Raw genomic sequence first — 19,697 nt, 5'->3', positions numbered from 1 at the left:
CTCCGGGTCACCCACATCTCTATTTCCTACGACGGACACCGTCCACGTTGGTCTGCATACGGTGAGAGTTCTAACTATGTTCCAACTCTCTCTGTCTGTCTCTGTCTGCTACTAGGGGCTACATTATAGGGAGCCTGCAAGTTGAAAGTCACTGACTTCACACAATGCTTCTTATGAACAAAACACAATTTGGTGGTCAGAATCAGGAGCCAGGCATCAGGGGACCATTTCTGATTTTGCTTCTGAGCTGGTCACACAATATTTGAAACCCCCAGCTCAGTTATAAAATGGAGCCAAGTACACTTGCTGTGTAGGAATCCTACAGGGATGTTTGACAGGTTTGCAAATTGCTTTAGAGCTCTCAGATGAAAGTTGCTATAAATCTAAATCACTTCTATGAGAAAACACACTCAGGATAAGGCATTTTGAGTAACCTAGATCCTCCCCTAAGCATAAGCAGACACCCTTGAATTTCACAGGAGGAGTTTCCCTTAAGTGGAGAGCGTGTGAATGACAGTGCTGTCACATTCACAATCGATATTTTCATCCATAAATATCAAGTATGACGTGCCCACAGGGTGCTCTGCAAAGAGGCAAATGGCCACATATTTCCTGAGTCGAGTGGGAAAGTTTAATTTCATGTTTAAAGAGATCTGAGAGAATACATTAATCTGAAATCCTCCCCATTTAAATCTTCAGAATAGAGACTCTTTAGACCTGAAAACCGTTTTCAGCAAGCATGCATGATGCCGCTTAATTCTCATGAGCAAGTCTATGGGGTTCTGAAAAAATGATTTTTTCATTACAGCCCCTCTAACAATATCTCTGTTTTCTTTCATGAAGAAATGCTCAGAAAACCCAAGGAGAACATCTAAACGTTGCGTTGGGCACGACCTCACAGGAAGGAGCTTTGCTTCTTTCTTAGAAAAACTGGCATGATGTCCAAGACCTCTATTGAAGGAGGTCCCCAATTTTCAAAGGACCGAGTAGCTCAGACCCTCTTCTGTGTGGGCTAAACAAAAATAGCAGCTGCAGCTGCTGGGATATGCCCCCCGTTTCCAGGAAGATGGAGGCACACACGTGAGACCTAAGAGTAACCCCCATTCAAGCTACAGAAATTCCAAATCCTATCAGTTACGAGTAAGTAAATGGATGAGTTAATAAGGTGCACCTCACTGGTTTATCCATTCAGTTATTTATGATAATCTATTGTGTCGCTGATCCTGGGGTAGGTGCTAAGCAGTTTCAGAGCACTTGCTGGTTTCTCATCGACGCGATCAGCCAGCATTTGCCAACAGCTAGGACAAGCCCCAAGCTGTGCGGTGATGCCCCGAGATTTGGGAGGTTGAGGTGTTATCACAGGTTAACGGGATGAAAACTCTTCTGTTGTAGGTTCTCCTGGAAAATTCCAACTGCTGGGTGCTCTGATGGGGGCAACACTTTCCTAACATGTCCACTGAGAGTCATTCTGACTCTTCTCTAAGGGATCGCTCACTGGTACATTGGAAAGCAAAGGATGGGGAGATACTGGGAGAGCAAAGCCTAGACTCTTTCCAATGAAGGACTTACTGGAAATTCATGTATTTCATGATGCAGTGCACTTTCCTGGGTCTGAGATGCATTCCCAGAGGCTCACGGGTTGGAAAGGTCCCCTTTACCTGTTCTGTAGCCAGTGCTGTTAAGATAGACAGCAAAGGTCCGCGGCTCGTGCACCGCCTGCCACGAGGGGGACGAGCAGTTCTCGTTGTTGGTGTAGACGTTGTGGTTGTGGACGTACTTCCCGGTGAGCATGGAGGAGCGGGAGGGGCAGCACATGGGCGTCGTCACGAAGGCGTTGGTGAAGGTGGCCCCACCACGCTCCATAATCTTTCTCGTTTTGTTCATGACTTGCAGGGACCCTGAAAGGCACGATGCCAGCACTGTTTAGCGGGGAGCACCACACGGACCCCCGCGTCTGTCATGTCGCTCAATGACTCTGTTCCCCCGACTTATTCACTTTCCGCCCTTGGCTTGAAGAAGTCTGTAATTTGACCGGCTCTTGTTTCCAGAACAAAATGCAACATTGGGGATCCTACCATCTCAAGTATATTGCAGAATAATAAACACATTTCAGCTTCTCCCTTCCTTAATCACAGAGGGGAAAAAAATGCAGGCTAATCTGATAATTAAAGCTAGAATTTTAGCTATGGAGCAGATTCAAAGGCCAGCAGCCCTTTGAAGATGATCAGAGAGCATCAAAACAGAGCATCAAAACCCCTAGCCCACCACACACGCGCACTGCTACCGACACCGCAGAGATGACTAGATAGGTTTTTCATCATGTGAAATTAAAGAGGGGAAAATTTTTCCAATTAAGTAAAAGTCCTTCCAAAATGCCTGTATTTAATAACAATAATAAAAAAAAAGATTTTCAGCGTAACTTGATACCCCCTAGCAAACTCACCAAATACCTGCCAGTTTTTCTGTCCAGAGAGCACTCTCAGTTTATGTTTTCTACCTGTTTGCATGTAAGGTTAAAAGATAGGTTGTTTGCTGGTGAAGGAGTCACGATTCCGTTGCACTCAAAAGTATTTGCATAGTAGCAAAATATTCCATTTGAACTGTAAAGGATGAAACTGTACCTAAGATTGCTGAGGAAGAAAAAAAAATCCATTTCGATTACCCTATCCAGCCAAACACTTCAGCTGAAACGCATCCAAATACTGCAGGGGGAAAAAAAAAAGCTCAGGCACCAGAATTCAATGGTCTTTTCAGGACTTGTCAAGAAACGCACTGCGAGCTGCTCCAGCCAAGTCCACCGCATTTGAATCCTGCAGCTTCACATTTCCAACTGGTCCTGCTTCTTCCAAAGAAAGGGGGAAAGTGTAGTTTTCCAGCAAGAAAGGAAATCGTCATGCAAACCAGGCCAGTATTCAGAGCAGAAGAGAGGCCTGCAACCGTCCAAAAGGCCACGGTTAGCCTGAGTTTTCACCGTTCACATGAAACGTGAAACAGAAAAGATGGTTTCTAATCGGGTCTCATTAGAGTTCCCTAAATATGCTTCAGTTAGGAGGCTTCCCAAACTGCTTTTTCCTCCTCTGTTCGTCTTCAGAGAATCGAGAAACCTTTTTGTAGTCAGTGATCACCACGTGGCATGCGCCCACTTCGTGCCAAGCATTCTATCCACCTCAGCTCTCCCGGCTGATCCCTCCAGGTGCAGCCTTAACAAAAGAAATGGAAAATTCCCTGCTGCCTCTGACCTTCAGAAGTAAACTCTCTAGACAAGAATTTACAAAGGAAAATCGCTTGGGGATGTTTGCAGAGCAAGGTCCCCGTGAGTGTGGCTACAGCAGTAACAGCACAGACAAGGACAGGGGGGACCGGAGGCAATGTTTAGTAAGAGCTCTACCACCGGAGACGAGGACCAATGGAAGGAAAGGAGGAAGAAAAACATGGGAAGGGCCAAGTGCAGCGTTGGTGGCACAGGGAGGTTGGTGCTTGCGGTGCCCCGGAGGTGGGAAGAAGTAAGTGGAGTGATGAAAACGGCACGTGGGTTTCTGGAATGAAAATGAATATGAAGCCTTCTCTGGATGAAACGGGAGGCAGAGTTAGCACACGGCTTGGAGGCTGGGCAGAGATATGTGGATTTAACAGAATAGACATATGTTAAATCTGGCTTTGTCAAAGGCATGAAGGACATGATTAGAAAAAAGGTCTTTGAGAGATGTAGCTGTGGCAATGGGGGTATGTGCATGAAGGGGAGAACAGACTGGCCTGTCAGTGGTACAGCCAGTGGGGCGCTGAACCCAACACATGATAAGAACTTGAACCAGACTGTGCCTCTACTTATCTATTTATAATTATTATTATTATTTTTTGGTAGGGGGGAGGTAATTAGGTTTTATTGTTTTAGAGGAGGTACTGGGGATCGAACCCAGGACCTTGTGCATGCTAAGCATGCGCTCTTCCACTTGAGCTATACCCTCCCCCTGGATTGTGCCTCTAAGGTGGACTGACTCTTGATCAGACCCAAGAGAGGCAGGGATCCATCAGAAGGCTGAGCGCTGACTAACACCTCACAATTTTCAGCAAGAGAAGAAAACTGGAAAAGCAATGGTTTCACTGTTGCTCAAGAATTAACTAAAAACAAACATGCCCTGTAGAAGATCAGAGAAGCGCACTGTAGAAATGTGTTTCATATTTGTGTTGGTTGGTCATCCAGGGGGAAAGATCCTGGAGACAAACAGATGGATGGAGACACAAGCGTGGGGAGGGAGACCGAAGCAGGCGCGGACTTCCATTCACTTACTCCTCGCTCCTCTTTAGAGACCTGCAGTGATTGCTTACGGTAATGGCTTGAATTTGCGGAAAACTCAGCAAACACTGTTGACCAATTTTTGTTGCTTATCAGTCTCTTCATTTCAACGAATGACCTCTTAGAGTTTCCTTATAAGCCTCATTGGATTCAAATTAAAAAAAAAAGTAGCTGGAAGCCATCCTCCAAGGTCCCGAATCACAAAGCTGCAACCTCCAGTTGACAGACTCATTTGGAATGCAACACGGAGTGGTAGGTGGAAATCTGAGCTAAGGTCAAATAATATAAAAACTGAGGATGAAAACTGTGCTCAAGGCATAATCTCTGGAATTGCCCCAGCCGCGACTCTCCTCTCAAAGTATCACTGGTTTCTGAATTAACCGAGCTGGTTGTGTTGAGGAACTAAACAATCCCCACAAATGCTCTGCTTCCAACCAGTCCCCAGGCCAAAGGGAACAATGGAGACATTTGGTCCCTGCAGGTACTATGACCCTGGCCGCTCCACTGGCGGGATTCCTCAACGTGGGTGTCTGGCTTGAAGTTTCTCAGTAAAGAGAAGATTCTGAGGCAATGCTTCCCCAACTTTAAAAATTACCTGGAGAGCATTTTAAATCCTAGACTCGAGGGCCCGCGCTGAGCTGCTGATTAAGTAAGACCCGGGAGGGACCTGAGAATTTGCACCTCTAGCAAGCTCCCTGATGCTGCCGACACTGCCTGTCCGTGGACCGCTCCTGGGAAAGTATTCGAGACCCGACACAGAGGCAGGGAAGACACTTTAGTGGGTGCCTCACTTTAAGTGAGCGAAGTGGCTCAGATCGCTTCGAAGGCTGTAAGACAGGCAGACAGGAAGAGAAAATATTGACTCATATTTAATCTCACTGATTTTATACTTGTTCCCACTTCTCAGTGTTCCACACGTGCAACCCATTTAATCCTGTCAATAACCTTTCATAGTGGGTGCTATTATTTATTATCCCCATACCACGGATGATAAAACTGAGGTGCAGAAGGGTGAGGCACTGTGCCCAGAGACACAGAGACCCTAAGCAGCGGAGCCCAGATGCAAATGCAGGCAGTCTGCTCCAGAGTCCACGCTCTTAAGCTCCGTCTCGGCTGAGGACTGGCTGTGACATGGATGTTCTCAAGACTGAGATACAGAAATGATGTCTGCTCATAGCTAAGATCTGTCTCATTCTCCATTCTCGTATTTCACTTCATCTGGCCTCTTAGGGGAGATGCTAACAGACACTAAAGCCTGTTTAAGAGCTGAAGTGATTTCAGTAGCTCGGGCCCAGGTGTGGGTGACTGGGCAGCACCATTGATGGTTCATCAGGAAATTCTATCAAAAGCTATTTTGCATAAATAAAACTCACAATTATGTATTTACAGCTATTGGGAGTAGGGCATGGGACAATGTCCTGTCCTATGGTTGGAAGGGCTCAGTGTTCATCTGAAATTCCTCCCCTCTCTGGGTTTTAGGCCTTTGGTGTCTACAATGCAAATTGTCGCAATGTAGATGGACCTGGAGATGATCATTCTAAGTGAAGTAAGTCAGACAGAGAAAGATAAGTACCATCCGATGTCACTTATATGTAGAACCTAAAAAAATGATGCAAATGAACTTATTTACAAAAAAAGAAACAAGCTCACAGACACAGAAAACAAACTTATGGTTATCGGGGGGGAAAGGGAGGGGGAAGGATAAATTGGGAGTTTGGGATTTGCAGATACTAACTATTATACGTAAAGTAGATAAACAACAAGGTCCTACGGTAAAGCACAGGGAACTGTATTCAATATCTTGTAATAACCTATAATAGAAAAGAATATGAAATATATATATATATAACTGAGTCACTATGCTGTGCACCAGAAACTAACACAACACTGTAAATCAACTATACTTCAGTTTAAAAAAATAAAACAATAAAATGCCAGTTGTGCTGGTTCTCAGTTATCAGAACAGTCATTTCCTAGGGATGGTATGAAGCTTAAGGCTGAAGATTCACAAGAGTCATGAGGCAGGGCTGAGAAGGATGAGAGTGAGGAAGGAGCGAGCCCTGGACTCGACCTTGTGGGGACACCTCTGGGGTTTTGTCATAGATGAGCTTGAACAAGTCGTTTGCCCTCTTCTGGTGTGTGTTTCTCTGCTGTAACGTGGAGCTAACACTGGCGCCCTGGACTAGTTCCCGGGGTTGTTGAGGAGCTAGTGGCCCGAGCTGTGATTTCACCTGGTGGCCACCTCAGCCCCGACACGTTTAATTGACTCTGGCCTTTCCCATCTTCCTCTCTGCAATCACATCTGAATTCCAAAAACTATGATAAGAATACAGAGGTTGCCACAGACCGAATGTTTTTGTCTCCCCAAGACTCGCAGGCTTAAACCTAACACCTGAGGTGCTATGTTGGGGTGGGGGGGCTCTGGGAGGTGATTAGGTACTGAGGGTGGGGCCCTCAGGAATGGGGTGAGTGCCCTTGAAAAAGGAGCCCCAACAAGCTCCCTCACACCTTCAGCCATGTGAGCACACAGCAGGAAGGCAGCTGTCCATGAACCACAAAGCGGGTCCTCACCAGACACCGAATCTGCTGGAGCCTTGATCGTGTACTTTTCAGTGTCCAGAACTGTGAGAAACAAATGTCTGTTGTTTCTAAGCCACTAAGCCACCTGTCTATGGTATTTTTTTAATAGCCGTCGTCACGGACTAAGACAGAGGTCAACTACCTCGTCTACGCTTCAAGACTTAAAATGTTGATGCTGGCCAAAAGACATCAGTTCCCCTCCACCCATCGCACGCTGTTCCCCACATCCCACTTAAGCAAAAAGCCTGACTTCATTATCATTTAAAATTGTCCTTTGAGGGGCCAGCCTGATAAGGATGCTGTGAAGTGACTGTAATTAAGTCCAGTAGCTGGCCTGGGGGCACTGCTGACTGGGCTGGCATGAGGACAAGGAAGGTCCAGGCCACAGCTGAGTCACAGGGCTGCCAAGAAAAGCTGTCCCAGTGCCAGAGTTCCAGGTTGGGACAGGGGACATCTGCCATTGCTCCTGCAGGAGATGCTACGACAGCAGTCGGCTGTGGACCAGGAGGCAGCTAGGTCAGTGGTGACTAGGAGGGGAGAAGTGGCCCTCTTCGGGGATTCTGCAAGGTCTGCCAGGTGTGCAATTTTGGTGGAGTTAAAAATCAAGGCTCCAGGAACAGTCCTTGGAGGGAGGATGTGATAGGTTACCAAAAGCCAGGAATTTAAATCATTCTACACACTTCAACTCATTTATTTCCGAATCACATGTGTGAAAAAGGACAAGGGGGAGAAAATGTCCCACTAATCGGAACGACTGTACCAAAATCACAGAGAGCTTAGATTATGTCACATACATGTCAAACTTGACGACAAAGATTTGTCTTTCCTGATTCAAATACCTTAGCAATTGATTATTCAATATTTTGCACTATCAAACATTAGAATTTTCATCGAGGCTGTTTATCATGTACGGAAAAACTCACAAAACCAGAAATTCAGTAATACACTTTGTCATCAGCATCCCTTAAGGAAGTCCCAGGTATGTGGGATTCACACACACCTGGCTTCATAGAGAGACACACTCTGTGTGAATTGCAGCAATTCATGGTTTGGTAAGTGACAGCAACAAGCAAACACAGCTCTTATTAGACATGCAGGCTGTTTCTGGATGCCATTGTTTTACGATAAGGTAAGATCTGTGCTTTAAACATATAAATGCCCTGGGCTACACACATCTCTGCTGTTTTCTTATACCAATAGTTAAGTATGGAGCCCTAAACAGTGACGTTTCCCATATTAAAAATGGCTTTATTGGTCTACTGAATATTTTAATTCCGAAAGTGCCAGGAAAAAAATAACATGATCAAACATACACCTTATTCTACCCAAATGATGGCATTGGTAGGAAAAAAAAGCCCATATGTTTCAGCTAAAACCAGAGGAAGGAAAACAAGCTGGGGGAAGAGGGAACCGAGAAGCAGATAATAAATCTGTCTGGAATGTTTCCAGGTCACGAGGACTCATTATTTTTTTCCCCTTAAGAGCTAAAGGCCATTAAAAGTGGAGACTAGTTTTTCGGGAATGGAAGGAAAAAAACGCCTCGAGGGCTAGACAGAGAAGGTAGGCAAGTGAAGACAGCCAAGTATAAGAAAAAATCACAGGGCTTCTGTCTTTCTAGTTTTCCACATTTGATAGAGATGTGGGGAGAGAGAGCTTTCCCCTGACTGTTAGAAAAACAGCAGCGTGGGCATGGTGCAGATGGCAGCTGCCCCTTGGCCTAAGCTTTGGGGAGCAGTGGAGAGTGGTGAGGGCCGTGATGGCGTGGGAAGGCCATGTCCCACCTAACAGGGGAGCTTTGACACCCTTTAAGCATTTAACTGATGGCTGCCTCACGGGAAGGTAAGCCCTCATTCTTCTGAAATTTCAAGAAAAGTCAGAATCTGGATTTTTATTTCTTTTCATGTCAAATCACCTGATTTTTAAAATGTTGATTTGAAAACGTGTGCTGGTCAAGCAAAATGCCACTGTGGGCTCATTCTGGACTGTGGATGCTGTCTGTGGCTTCTGCTTTAAATGAAGTATTTCCATGTATTGAAGGTTTCTTAATTCTACTTCTAAGAGAGGCATGGGGTCAGCGTCACTGAGAGGTTAGCACCAGAGCCATTTCCTAAGAATTTAAGAATTGAGTCAGATCAGTGGTCTAATGAGCTCAATACCTGGATTCTCAGAGTGGCACCAAGGGACCGTTTGGGAAAGATTTAGAGCCCAATCTCTTAGTTAGGGGAGTCCCACAAGCATTTCTGATTTGCTTCTTTTTGATTTGTAAAATATTTCAAATGCAGGGAAAAGCAGAATAAAGAACGTGTCTCCTAGCTTTATCAAAGCTTAACATTTGATCACAGCTGCTTCAGACACAGTTTTAAAGTTTTAAAATGAAATGTGGATACCACTGATGTTCTTGGTTCCCCCTCCTTCCCCAGAGGTAACCATCAGCCCAAACTTCATGCTCATCATGTCTGTCTGTGTTTTCCTAAACTCTTAAAAATCACTGTAAATCTCCCACCCATTAATGTAGTCTACGAACCTGCCCTATTTACAGGTAGAGGCACAATCTGAACTACTTCATAAGTTGTGAAAAAAACAAATCCAGAAGTCTGGGGACCATTGGTTAAATTACTTAATCTTTGCACAGATTAAGTTTTCTCCTGGGATAACGATCTTTGTCCTACCCACCCAAGATGGGTAGGGTGACAGTAAAATGCAATTGTAATAAATGGTCTTTAGAAAAAGACAAAGCGTTATCCACACATAAGGTTCTAGTGCTTTTATTAATAAATTCCTTATGTGTCTTACTCCCTTCACGAAGTAAAAGTTTATTTTATTTGTCCTCCAAGTTGAGGGAGGGGCCCCCCCTACAGAATAAGAGCATTCCTTCCCAGCTTGATTTTATAAACTTGGACTGCAATCCTTCTCAGCCTTTGTCTTTCCAGAGAAAGAGAGAGAATTGTTTTATTCTTACCCAAAAGGAAATGTATTCTACTACGATTTTTGTAATGGTTTTCCTAAGCCTTTCCTAGGTCTGTTATATCCTTCTGGAGGCACAGAAGCCAAAAATGCCTGCAGTATTACAGGTGCAGAAGCTTTGCTTAGGCAAAGATTTATTCAATATTTGGCAAACACAATTACATGTAAGTAAAAAACAAAACAAAACAAAAAAAAACAACAAAAAAAACAAACCCAAACCATATCGAAACCACAATGAGATACCATCACACACCCATGAGGCTGGCTGTTATCAGAAAACCAGAAAATAACAAATGTTGGCAAGAATGTGGAGAAATTGAGGTCGCGACCAGCCCAAACTCTTATGCACTGCTGGTAGGAATGCAGTTGCTATGGAAAACAGTATTACAGTTCCTCAAAAAATTAAAAATAGAATTGTATGATGATCTAGCAACTCCATGTTTGGGTAAAAACCCCCAAATAATTGCAAGCAGAGCCTCAAAGAGATACTTATGTTAATGCTACTATATTCGAAGTAGCTGTACCCACAATAATTGAAAAGCAGAAGCCACATTAATGCCTATCAACAGATGTATGGATAATATAATGTGGATATACACACGATGGAATATTATGCAGCCTTCAAAAGGAAGGACATCCTGAGACATGCTGTTACACAGATGAACAGTGAGGGAGGACACTACCTGAACTGAAACAAGCCAGTCACAAAAAGACAAAAATTGTATGATTCCACTTATATGAAGTACCCAGAGCAGTCAAATTCATAGAGACAGAAAGTAGAATGGTGGTTGCCAAGGGCTGGGGAGAGGGGGCGTTAATGTTGAATAGCTACTGAGTTTTAATTAAGATGAGAAGAGTTTTGGAGACTGGTTGCACAATAATGTGAATGTACTTAACACTACTGAACTGTACACTCAAAAATGGTTAAGATGATAAAAAAAAAAACCCCAACCCCAAACCAAAAGCCAACTAAAGTCTAGAACAGTAAATTTCAGGAAGAATTATGAGAACATTACAATCAACCAGGCAAGTCTCCATTCGAACAGTACCCACTACCAAGAACGTAAGTTTTCTGCCGAGAAAAGAGGTCTTCCCTAAACTCTTAACCCATGGCTCACTGTGGTTCGCCATCAACTTATTCTGCCCACGGGATAATCAGACCCATCTCATGCTTCTGTTTTCTCAGAGCCTAGGAATTACAGGTTGCATTTAGGAAGGTCTCAACAAATATTTGTTGAAAGAGGACTGATGAATGGGGTCACGGCTAACTGTGTAGCTGTGGAAATCCAGGTTCCGGGTTCACCATTTCCTAGCTCATCCCAACCTGCTCGACTTCTCTACATCTCATCTGCCGTAAGCATAAGCTGGAGAGAGAAATAACAACTACTTCATGGAGCTAGATTGTGAAGATTGTGAAGATTAGGTGAGAGAATGTTTAGCATGGTATCTGGCTGGAAAATCAAGGAAGGAAGTCAAAGCAAATATTCAGGAAAGAGCTGAGCTGATGGAACCTGGTCTGTGACTCTTCACCATCATATCCATGTGCTTCCAGCAGAAGTCAGTATTTGGTAATTGCTCGGTAAATATTTACTGAATGAATGAAAGAACTGCAGGATAATGGTGAAATTTTGAATTCTATTAAAAATACATTTATCAAACAATTCCTTAATTTATTTTAAAGACAAGGGCTATATGTTGAAGAGGCAGATCATGATGGAGACTTGTATTTATTTCTGGGAATTGTGTTGGCTTTTTCAGGCCCTTATGGGGTCCCTGTCAACTTTACTCAGTTTACTTAGCACCTGCTATATTCCCAGACAGTCTGAGTCAGGACCTGCAACATAAACAAAACACTCCCCGCCCTCTAGTGGCTCTCGGTCAAGTGGAACGGACAGGTGGATTAAGTGTCATACTGGGGGCAGGTCCAAGGTGGTGCAAAGGAAAGTTCCATCCGTCTGCTGGAGGGCAGGACAGTTTCGGTGAAGGAAGACCCCCAAGGGCAAGGCATCTGAACTGGGTCATGAAGAATAGGTGGGGCTTTTCCGGGTGGAGAAAGAGGGGAAAGGCAGAGGGGATGAGATGTACAAAGGCATAAAATACAGGAATGGGAGATGAAACCATCGGACATCTTCAGGGAGGTGGGAGGCGTCTCCACAAAGCACAGAGCAGAAGAGGGGGAAAGGAAAGAAAACTTACAGAGATGCAGGAGAAGGGGTGATGGTCCAGGGCTCATCTGCCTGCAGAGGAGAGGGCTTAATCCTCTTGGCAAAGGAAAGCCATGGCAGGTTTTAAGCAGAAGAGACTTAATCAGATACTTGCATAAAGCAAATAGGTGGGGGGCGGGGGGACCAGAGGGGACAGGTGGGTCAGGTGACCAACCAGTTAGGGAAAAACTGGGAGAGAAGAGAACCACTTCGTTGAAAGGGACGAATCTGAGACATGTTAAGAAAGGTGACTTCAAAGATGTTCGCTTCATTTTACTTGCTCTGTAAGTGAATGAAAACTTCAGCCACCAGCCACATACAAAGTCATACCTACAAGACTTTTCATTTTTGGCATGTTGCCTGAAAATCCATAGTCTTGTTTCAAAAGTAAATGAGAGAGAGAGAGAGAGCAGACTCTGCAAATCGCCTTCAGCAATCATGACCTCTGCTGGCTTTTAGTGCCTTTGATTCCAGCTGAACCTGAAGAGCTCACTTTGTCGGGATTCTGTGGTGTGGTTTCCAACTGGAACTCAAAGTCCCCTTCCCTGAGGATCAGGTTCCAGCCTGGAGGGTTTTAGCCTCAAAAACCTTGGCCAGAGGAGCTCTGTAAGGAAGCCCAGCATGCTCTGCTGGCACAAAGGATCTAAAAGATACTAGAGACGGTCAAGTTGAGTGTGATGGGTAAGCCTAGCTGGGTGGTTCCTGAGAGGGAGGAATTTGGGTCCAGGAATGGAAATGAGTGGTGGCAACAATCTGTAAAGGCAAGCTTTTTATCTGTCCTGGGGGACCCTAGAAGAACCTGACCCTACGCTTACAGGCAAAGCCATAGAGAAGGTGCGAAGGTGAGAAACCCACCAGGTGAGACCGAAGCTAAGCTGGAAACACCGAACTTTGGCAGGCTTTCTAAGTGCTCTAGAATTAACCCAGGTGAGCAAATTCTTCAGAAAAGCATCTTATCGAAGGTGGTGGTGGTGCATTACTCCCTGAAGATATGCAGAATGTTGTTAACTTTCAACTCCCTGACAATTCCAAGCTGTGAATAAACCATTCACCTTAATAACAATGACAATTGAAAAGTTTCTTTTGTATCCACCTATGTTCATATGCATCGCCCAGTTACACTCACAGTCCTGTACTCTTTCAAACAGCTTTGCCCACCTATTCAAAAAATTTCTTGACCACGTTTCCAAGGTGCACAATCCAAATCCTTGACCTCCACAGTCTCATGCTTACTCCCGCCCTCCGTCCTAGTCTCCTGCCCCCCACCCTAGACTGCTACAAAAACTTAAGACCAGAAAAGTAATGTTGAAACACAAACCAAATGCCTTATAACCAATACAAGTACCTTTTATGACCTTGGCTGTTGGTTAAAGTTCTACAATTAATTGCCAAACCCCCAAATGTTCGCTGACACTGACAAGGCAGAAGGTCAGCAAATTCTTTCAGCAAAAGAGACTAACAAGCGAAAAATCCAGCGTCTCACCCAGCTCCACGTCTTGATCATCGGTGAGCACAAGAATGATGTTGGGTCGGATGTTTTTGCGCTCCTGCTGTATCCGTCCTCTGAACCTCGGGGACCTGACAGTTGAACAGAGGCTCCCCACCAGTTCCGTGCCCAGGACAGCCAAAACCAGAGCACAGCAAGAATACTTCATTGTGTTTGGTCCAATGTCGCAAAACTGACAAAATGTCTGTCTCCTGGTTCCTGCAGGTCTGGGCAGTCAGAGGAAAAGGGAGAGGGAGAGACTAAAATGAAATCCAAACCCCAAACACAGTTGCAGAGAAAGGGCTACAAGCACTCAGTGAGAACTGGCGCATAACCTGGCAGAGGAAGGGCTGCCCGTGAGTCAGAAGCAGCAGCAAACCCTCCCAGGCGTTGGGTCTTTTTTTGTGTTTTTTTTTTTTTTTAAGCGCTTGATTATTTTGCAAATTCACTTTTGTCCTTTATTCCCATTCCAACTTTTCCGATTTCAAAATTCGTTGCCAAAATAGAATTTCCAACACGGAGCTCAGATGGAAAAGCTTTCTAATGAGAGCCCGTACCTTGAATTGGGTATCCTGGTTGAATAATCAGTTTCTATACCCAGAGGTATTCAGAACATCTGCAGATGGGGTCCTGGAAGGGGGAGAAAAAAAAAATACAAAGGAAACGTCAGTCAAGGATTTTGATACAGAGTTTTGGTCTGAAATAACTTTCTTGAAATAGCATAAATATATATGTATAATTATGCATATAAATATATATAATTTAAAATCTGTACTTCAAAAGGGAGAAGCAAGGAAACAGCAACCAGAACTGCTAACAGATGACTCCAATAATATCTTCACTTCATAATTATAAAGACAGCGATATGAGTATCATCTCTGCTCACACTTTAACGGTACTTTAAACATCCCCCCCGAAACGAGTGACTGACAGTGCCTGTGACACCACAGTGCGGCGGAGTGGCTGCACGGGGAGCAGCTGGCACGAGGGGCGTGCTGGGGGAGCACTGACTCACCTGTGTAGGCTACTGAGTACTTATCAAGCAGAATGAAACGCAAAGCTGTCATTTGTCATCTGCATGATGTCACTCACTACTCAGGAGAGTTCTTTCTGCTGACAAAGACTTCATAGTCAGTGACTGGGAGGGCAACCTTTCCCAGCCTCTAAAAAGCTCCTAACTGTCCTCCATCAATCACCAGGAGAAGGGACGCTTCCTCTGGGCTAGGCTGGTCCCTCAGGTCCAGCCCACGTCCTCAGCGCGTCGGCGCCTAAGGGGACAGAGCCCTCCTCCGACTGTCAGCACCAGCCCCACTACTGTCCAGACCTGGTGCAGCGCCGCCAGCACCGAGGTTTGGCTTTGCTGCAGCAGATCTCAACCTGCAAAGCAAAATGATTGATTGGCTCTGAGGCTGAAGGTTAGAGGCGACCCTTCCACATTAAAAAAAATAAATAAATCAAATCTAGAGGGGAGTGCTGTAAAATCTTTGCAAATCTGCATGGGAGGAGACTTTTGAAAGGGTTGGGAAATTGCCCCTTCCACTTTAGAATGCTAACCTGCTGAAAGCTTTTCTCTTGGATGTCTGAAAGATAGCAAGGGGCTCATTAAAAAAAAAAATCCACCTCTTGGATGTCATGAGGGAGCATCTGTATGGGAATTTTGGCTGCCCTAAAGTTAATTAGATAGCAGCCTGCTCCAGCAGCCACTCTGCCCCCACACACCTGAAGGTCTGTCTTTTGATCCTCAACAATAAACCGGCATCAGATAAATAAGCACAATGAATTAAGGGTGAGGACTGCAAAGCAGAAGGAACGGGACTCCATCGCTCACTTCCACGCCTTAAATGCTGGAGGGTGACATGAGGCAGTGAACGAAGAAAGAAGAAAGACGGTGTACCTGTCTCCCCCCTCCCCTCTGCCATACACATTGTGTTTTACACAAACACACACACCCCTATTATTTTAAACTTTATGAGCTGTTTTGTAAACAGTTCTAATGCTTTTCACTCTGCAGCCTGTAATTATTCTTCCAGAGGGAGGGGCGGGATGGAGAGAGAGAGACTCAACAAGAACTAGGTTTTAAAACAAAAATCCAGTGTCTGCAGCAAGGCAGCCCTGACCACGTTATCCGCAGAGCTGCAAGCAAGCCCCCTCTGATGGATCCTGTGGTTCTGAGAAAGTCAACAGTACAGGGTTTGGTGTGTGTCTGTGTGTGTTTGTAATAACTTGGGGTTATTGCAGTGATTGCTCTGCACGCTGGACCTGCAATTGTTCTGCCCTGACTGTTTGGTTTCTGGGCATTTGTTTTAAATCATGAGAAAACTGATACGAGCACGAAAGGACAGGAAAGCGAAAGAAAGAAGTGAAACAATGGCTTTCTCCCACAGAGCGTGCATCGGGCGAAAAGAGTTACACACAGAAGTTTCTAAGAGGGTTGGTTCTTTAAGGAGCAACATTTTGCCCACCTCTCAAAGCCGGCAAGGGTGTGGGGAGAGAGAGTGAGCCGGGATGCTTGCATCTGCTGTGGTACAAAGCAATCTCCGCTGGCAAGGGTGACCCAGAAAATAGAGTCAGGCTCACTGCGTAGAGAACACGGCATCACACGTGAAACTGAACATTCTGGACAGTTAAGATGCTGGTAACATTCCCTGGACCCCACTCAATGCTCCTGGTTATTATTATTATTATTTTCAAATCTTATTTACTTCACTTCTTCCTTTGGGAAAAAGAAAATTAGCCTGAATGGCACCTTGTATAAAGTACATTAAAAATCATTTCCCAAGAAAGAAAAGGGACAGCGGAGAGGATGCCTGTTTTACCTATAAAGTGGCTTCCCTTTCTGGAGACTTAAAGGTGCAGAATAGAACAATTTTTTTTTTCCTGCCACAAAGTATTATCAATTCAGGGGATTTATATGTAAAAAGCTGAGAAATTGTGTGGTAAAGAAAATTAAACTTTCAGACAGCTCTGGCCAGCAGGGGCGCTCCCTTTTATCCTATCTTCCTTCACTAAAACACACAGAACACACCAGGCTGAAGAAAACAGTGCACAGACAATTCTGTATATAAAAATGACCTTTCAGAACCTGTCACCCTCTCACTGACTGGTTTTCAGCTCCAGAAGGAAAAGAAGTGGAGAAAAAAAGAAAAAAAAAAAAAAAAAAAAACCTGACAGACAAAATGCAGACCTTGACAAAGGAGAGAAGGATGCAATGTTTGAATCGGATACTTTGTGGCAGATGACAAGCATCCTTAGAGACTAACGATTTGTCCTGAGGAATAGCTGAAAATGGGAGAAATGTCAGAAGAGGTTTTTCTCACACATGGAAAGTGAGCTTGAGGGATGGGTCTGAATTCATGAATCAGGACCAGAACACAAGCTGCCTTTTCTTCAAGCCCTAAAATGAAAACACCTATTGTAGCTATGGCCAGTTGGTGTGGAAAGTTTACAGCATTTGGTTTGGGCAGTCAAGCCAACTATGAATGTGACATTCAAAGTTTCAAGTCACATATAAAAGAAAGAAAAGACTGGGGACCTCAAGCCAACTGGACAGAACGTCCAGTTCACATATGTTCGTCTAGAAAACCCTATGCCAAATCAAAGCCCTCATTGCCCCGGTAGGTTTAAGGGGTCCCCGTGTCTGGGCAGCCGGTGCCGAGGTAAAGGGGATGGTGACTATGTGCTTATCGACCGCAGTGGTTGTCAGGGTGTAATCTGGGGGGTACCTTTTGGGGAGGTGGAATCCATAAGACCAGGACGATTTTGATAAGAATACTGACACTGCGTTTCCTTTTTTCACTTTGTTGACATTTGCACTGATGGTCTAAGAGCAACGGTGGGTAAGACTGCTTTTGTATGAATGTCCAGAGCATCGCTTGTAGTTTTTTTTAAAAAAAAAAGCCAGTTTCACTTAAGATGAGGCAATAAAATGATTCATTTTATTAAATCTTAACCCTTGAATACACATCTTTTCTCTTAAATTTTCTGTTTCTGCTGCCTACGGAAGTGTGATGCCTGCTGAGGAAAAGTACTTGTGTGATTTGAGTTGCAAGGTGAACGAAACACATTTTTTTTTTCTATTTTTACTTGAAAGCATTCTTTGGACTTGGATTTTTGGCAGACATTTTCTCAAGTTATGAATGGAACGAGACTGTCATTTCAAGGAAAACAGCTGATGCTATTTGTTGTATTTGTTGGCAATGATAGAAATCTAGCTTTCAAGTCAAAAGCAGAATTTTTGTAAAACTGGTGTCTGCCACTGTGAGCTTGGCAGCCTCCTAATACGTAAATCCTTTCTTTCTGATGACGTCGATGCTGATATTAAGAAGTGCTATTTTTTGATATTTTAAAATGAGATTTGTTAACATTTAGACTCTGCATAATTCAATTAACCAGTATTTCCCAAAAGACCAAATATAATGCTACAAAATCATACATGAGTAAAAAAAATTCAAAGTAAAAGATGATCATTGGTTTTTAGTATAACAGAATACGAACAGCTTACTGATACAGTTTCAGATATCTTATTACAGGTTGCCTTTAAGAATCACCGCTTGTCTGGAACATTCAGCCATAAAATAGAATGAAATAATGCCATTTGCAGCAACATGGATGGACCCAGAGATGATCCTACCTAAGTGAAGTAAGTCAGAGAAAGACAAATATCACTTGTGTCACTTATTCGTGGAATCTAAAAAAAGATACGAATAAACTTATTTACAAAACAGAAACAGACTCACAGACATAGAAAACAAACTTATGATTACCAAAGGAAAAAGGGGAGAGGGAGGGATAAATTAGGAGTTTAGAACTAACAGATACACACTACTACATATAAAGTAGATAAACAACAAGGTCCTACTGTAGAGCACAGGGAACTATATTCAATAGCTTGTAATAACCTATAATGGGAAAGAATCTGAAAAAGAACATATATACATGTCTAACTGAATCACTTTGCTGAACACTGAAATGCTGTAAATCAACTCTACTTCAATAAAAAAAACAGATCACCACTTGTCAAGTTTTGGGATAGTATCAAAGAAGATTTACAAGTATCTGAAAAAGCCTTTGAAATTCTTCTCCTGTTCCAACTATTTATCCACGTGAGGCTGAATTTTAATCCTACACTTCAAACAAAACAGTATCTTTCAACAGATTAAATGCAAAAGCAGATGTAAGAACCCAGTATTCTTTTATTCAGATAAATATTAGCTTTGCAAGAATGTAGAACAATTTCACTTTAGTCACCAATATTTTTTTGTTTTGTTAAATATAGTTATTTTCCATAAAATGTATCATTTAACATGTGATAGATTTATTGTTTTTTAATTAATAAATATTTTCAAAGTTCTCAGTTTGAATTTCTAAGTATCAATAGCTATAAATCCCCATAAACACACGTGTAATAATTTAAAAGGGTTAAAAGCACAACTTTAATAATATAAGGGGATCTCGAGCCCAAAGGGTTGGAGAACTGTTGCCCTCTAGTATACCTGGTTCCATAGTTAAGCCTGCCTTTCATCTCTAAGGCACAGGCCCTTGTTACAAACTTAATTCACTTTTTTTCCTCTTAAAGTCTTGAAACTGTCCTAAGTTCTAAATGCCTGGGATCACATAGGAGTCGTTGAGTGATGATGTTCTGTGGGTTTTTTTTTTTTTTTAATCTGAAGATAACACAGAACTTTACAAATGCCCACATACTCGAAGTATGTGAGAGACAGAACCACCCACTCAACACAGAAATCAATCCCTCAGGGGTGGGGCAAAGAAATCGTTTCTAGAACAAACGAATGGCCACTCCATGGTTAAGACAGAGAAAAAAAGGGCCAGCGCTACCACTCACAGCAGCAGGGCAGATTAGGCCAGCAGCATGCAATTATTCGAAGCCAAATTTAGCCAGAATACACTTAGTCTATCCTTAGAGTGAAGCAAAACAGGATTATGACAGCAAGAAGGCGGTATTTGCCCTCCCTGCCCCACCCCCATGCCAATCTACATAGTTCTCACATTTCCTTGGGTCAGTTTACAGGGCCCTTTTCCTTTAATTTTGACTTTCAAGTTTCCCATACACCACTTTTTTTCTTTAGAGGAAGCCTTTAGGATGTGCTAGCTTCTTTATGATATAGGTGAAACCATGAAGGAGCTAATTTCTTCTTTAAAAAACCCCCTA

The 19,697-nt window shown here is 43.5% G+C and overlaps 1 protein-coding gene across 8 annotated transcripts in view; it reads right to left on the bottom strand.

The window, feature by feature from the left end:
- Nucleotides 1-19,697, bottom strand: part of SULF1 (sulfatase 1) — a 148,957-nt gene that overhangs the window by 55,801 nt on the left and 73,459 nt on the right. For 7 of the 8 annotated variants that reach the window (XM_032470251.1, XM_032470249.1, XM_032470254.1 and 4 more), the window contains 3 exons: nt 14,086-14,158; nt 13,526-13,755; nt 1,659-1,898 (listed from right to left, as the gene is read on the bottom strand). In XM_032470251.1, coding sequence (XP_032326142.1) covers nt 1,659-1,898; nt 13,526-13,697 — 412 coding nt within the window. In that variant the 5' untranslated portion in view covers nt 13,698-13,755; nt 14,086-14,158. Of the gene's footprint in view, nt 1-1,658; nt 1,899-13,525; nt 13,756-14,085; nt 14,159-19,697 lie in introns of those variants that run through there. The other variant, XM_032470255.1, reaches the window with a different exon arrangement.

Source organism: Camelus ferus, chromosome 29 (assembly GCF_009834535.1).
Source record: "Camelus ferus isolate YT-003-E chromosome 29, BCGSAC_Cfer_1.0, whole genome shotgun sequence".
NCBI classification, from domain to species: Eukaryota; Metazoa; Chordata; class Mammalia; order Artiodactyla; family Camelidae; genus Camelus; species Camelus ferus.
This window is presented reverse-complemented; position numbering and strand designations above follow the sequence as displayed.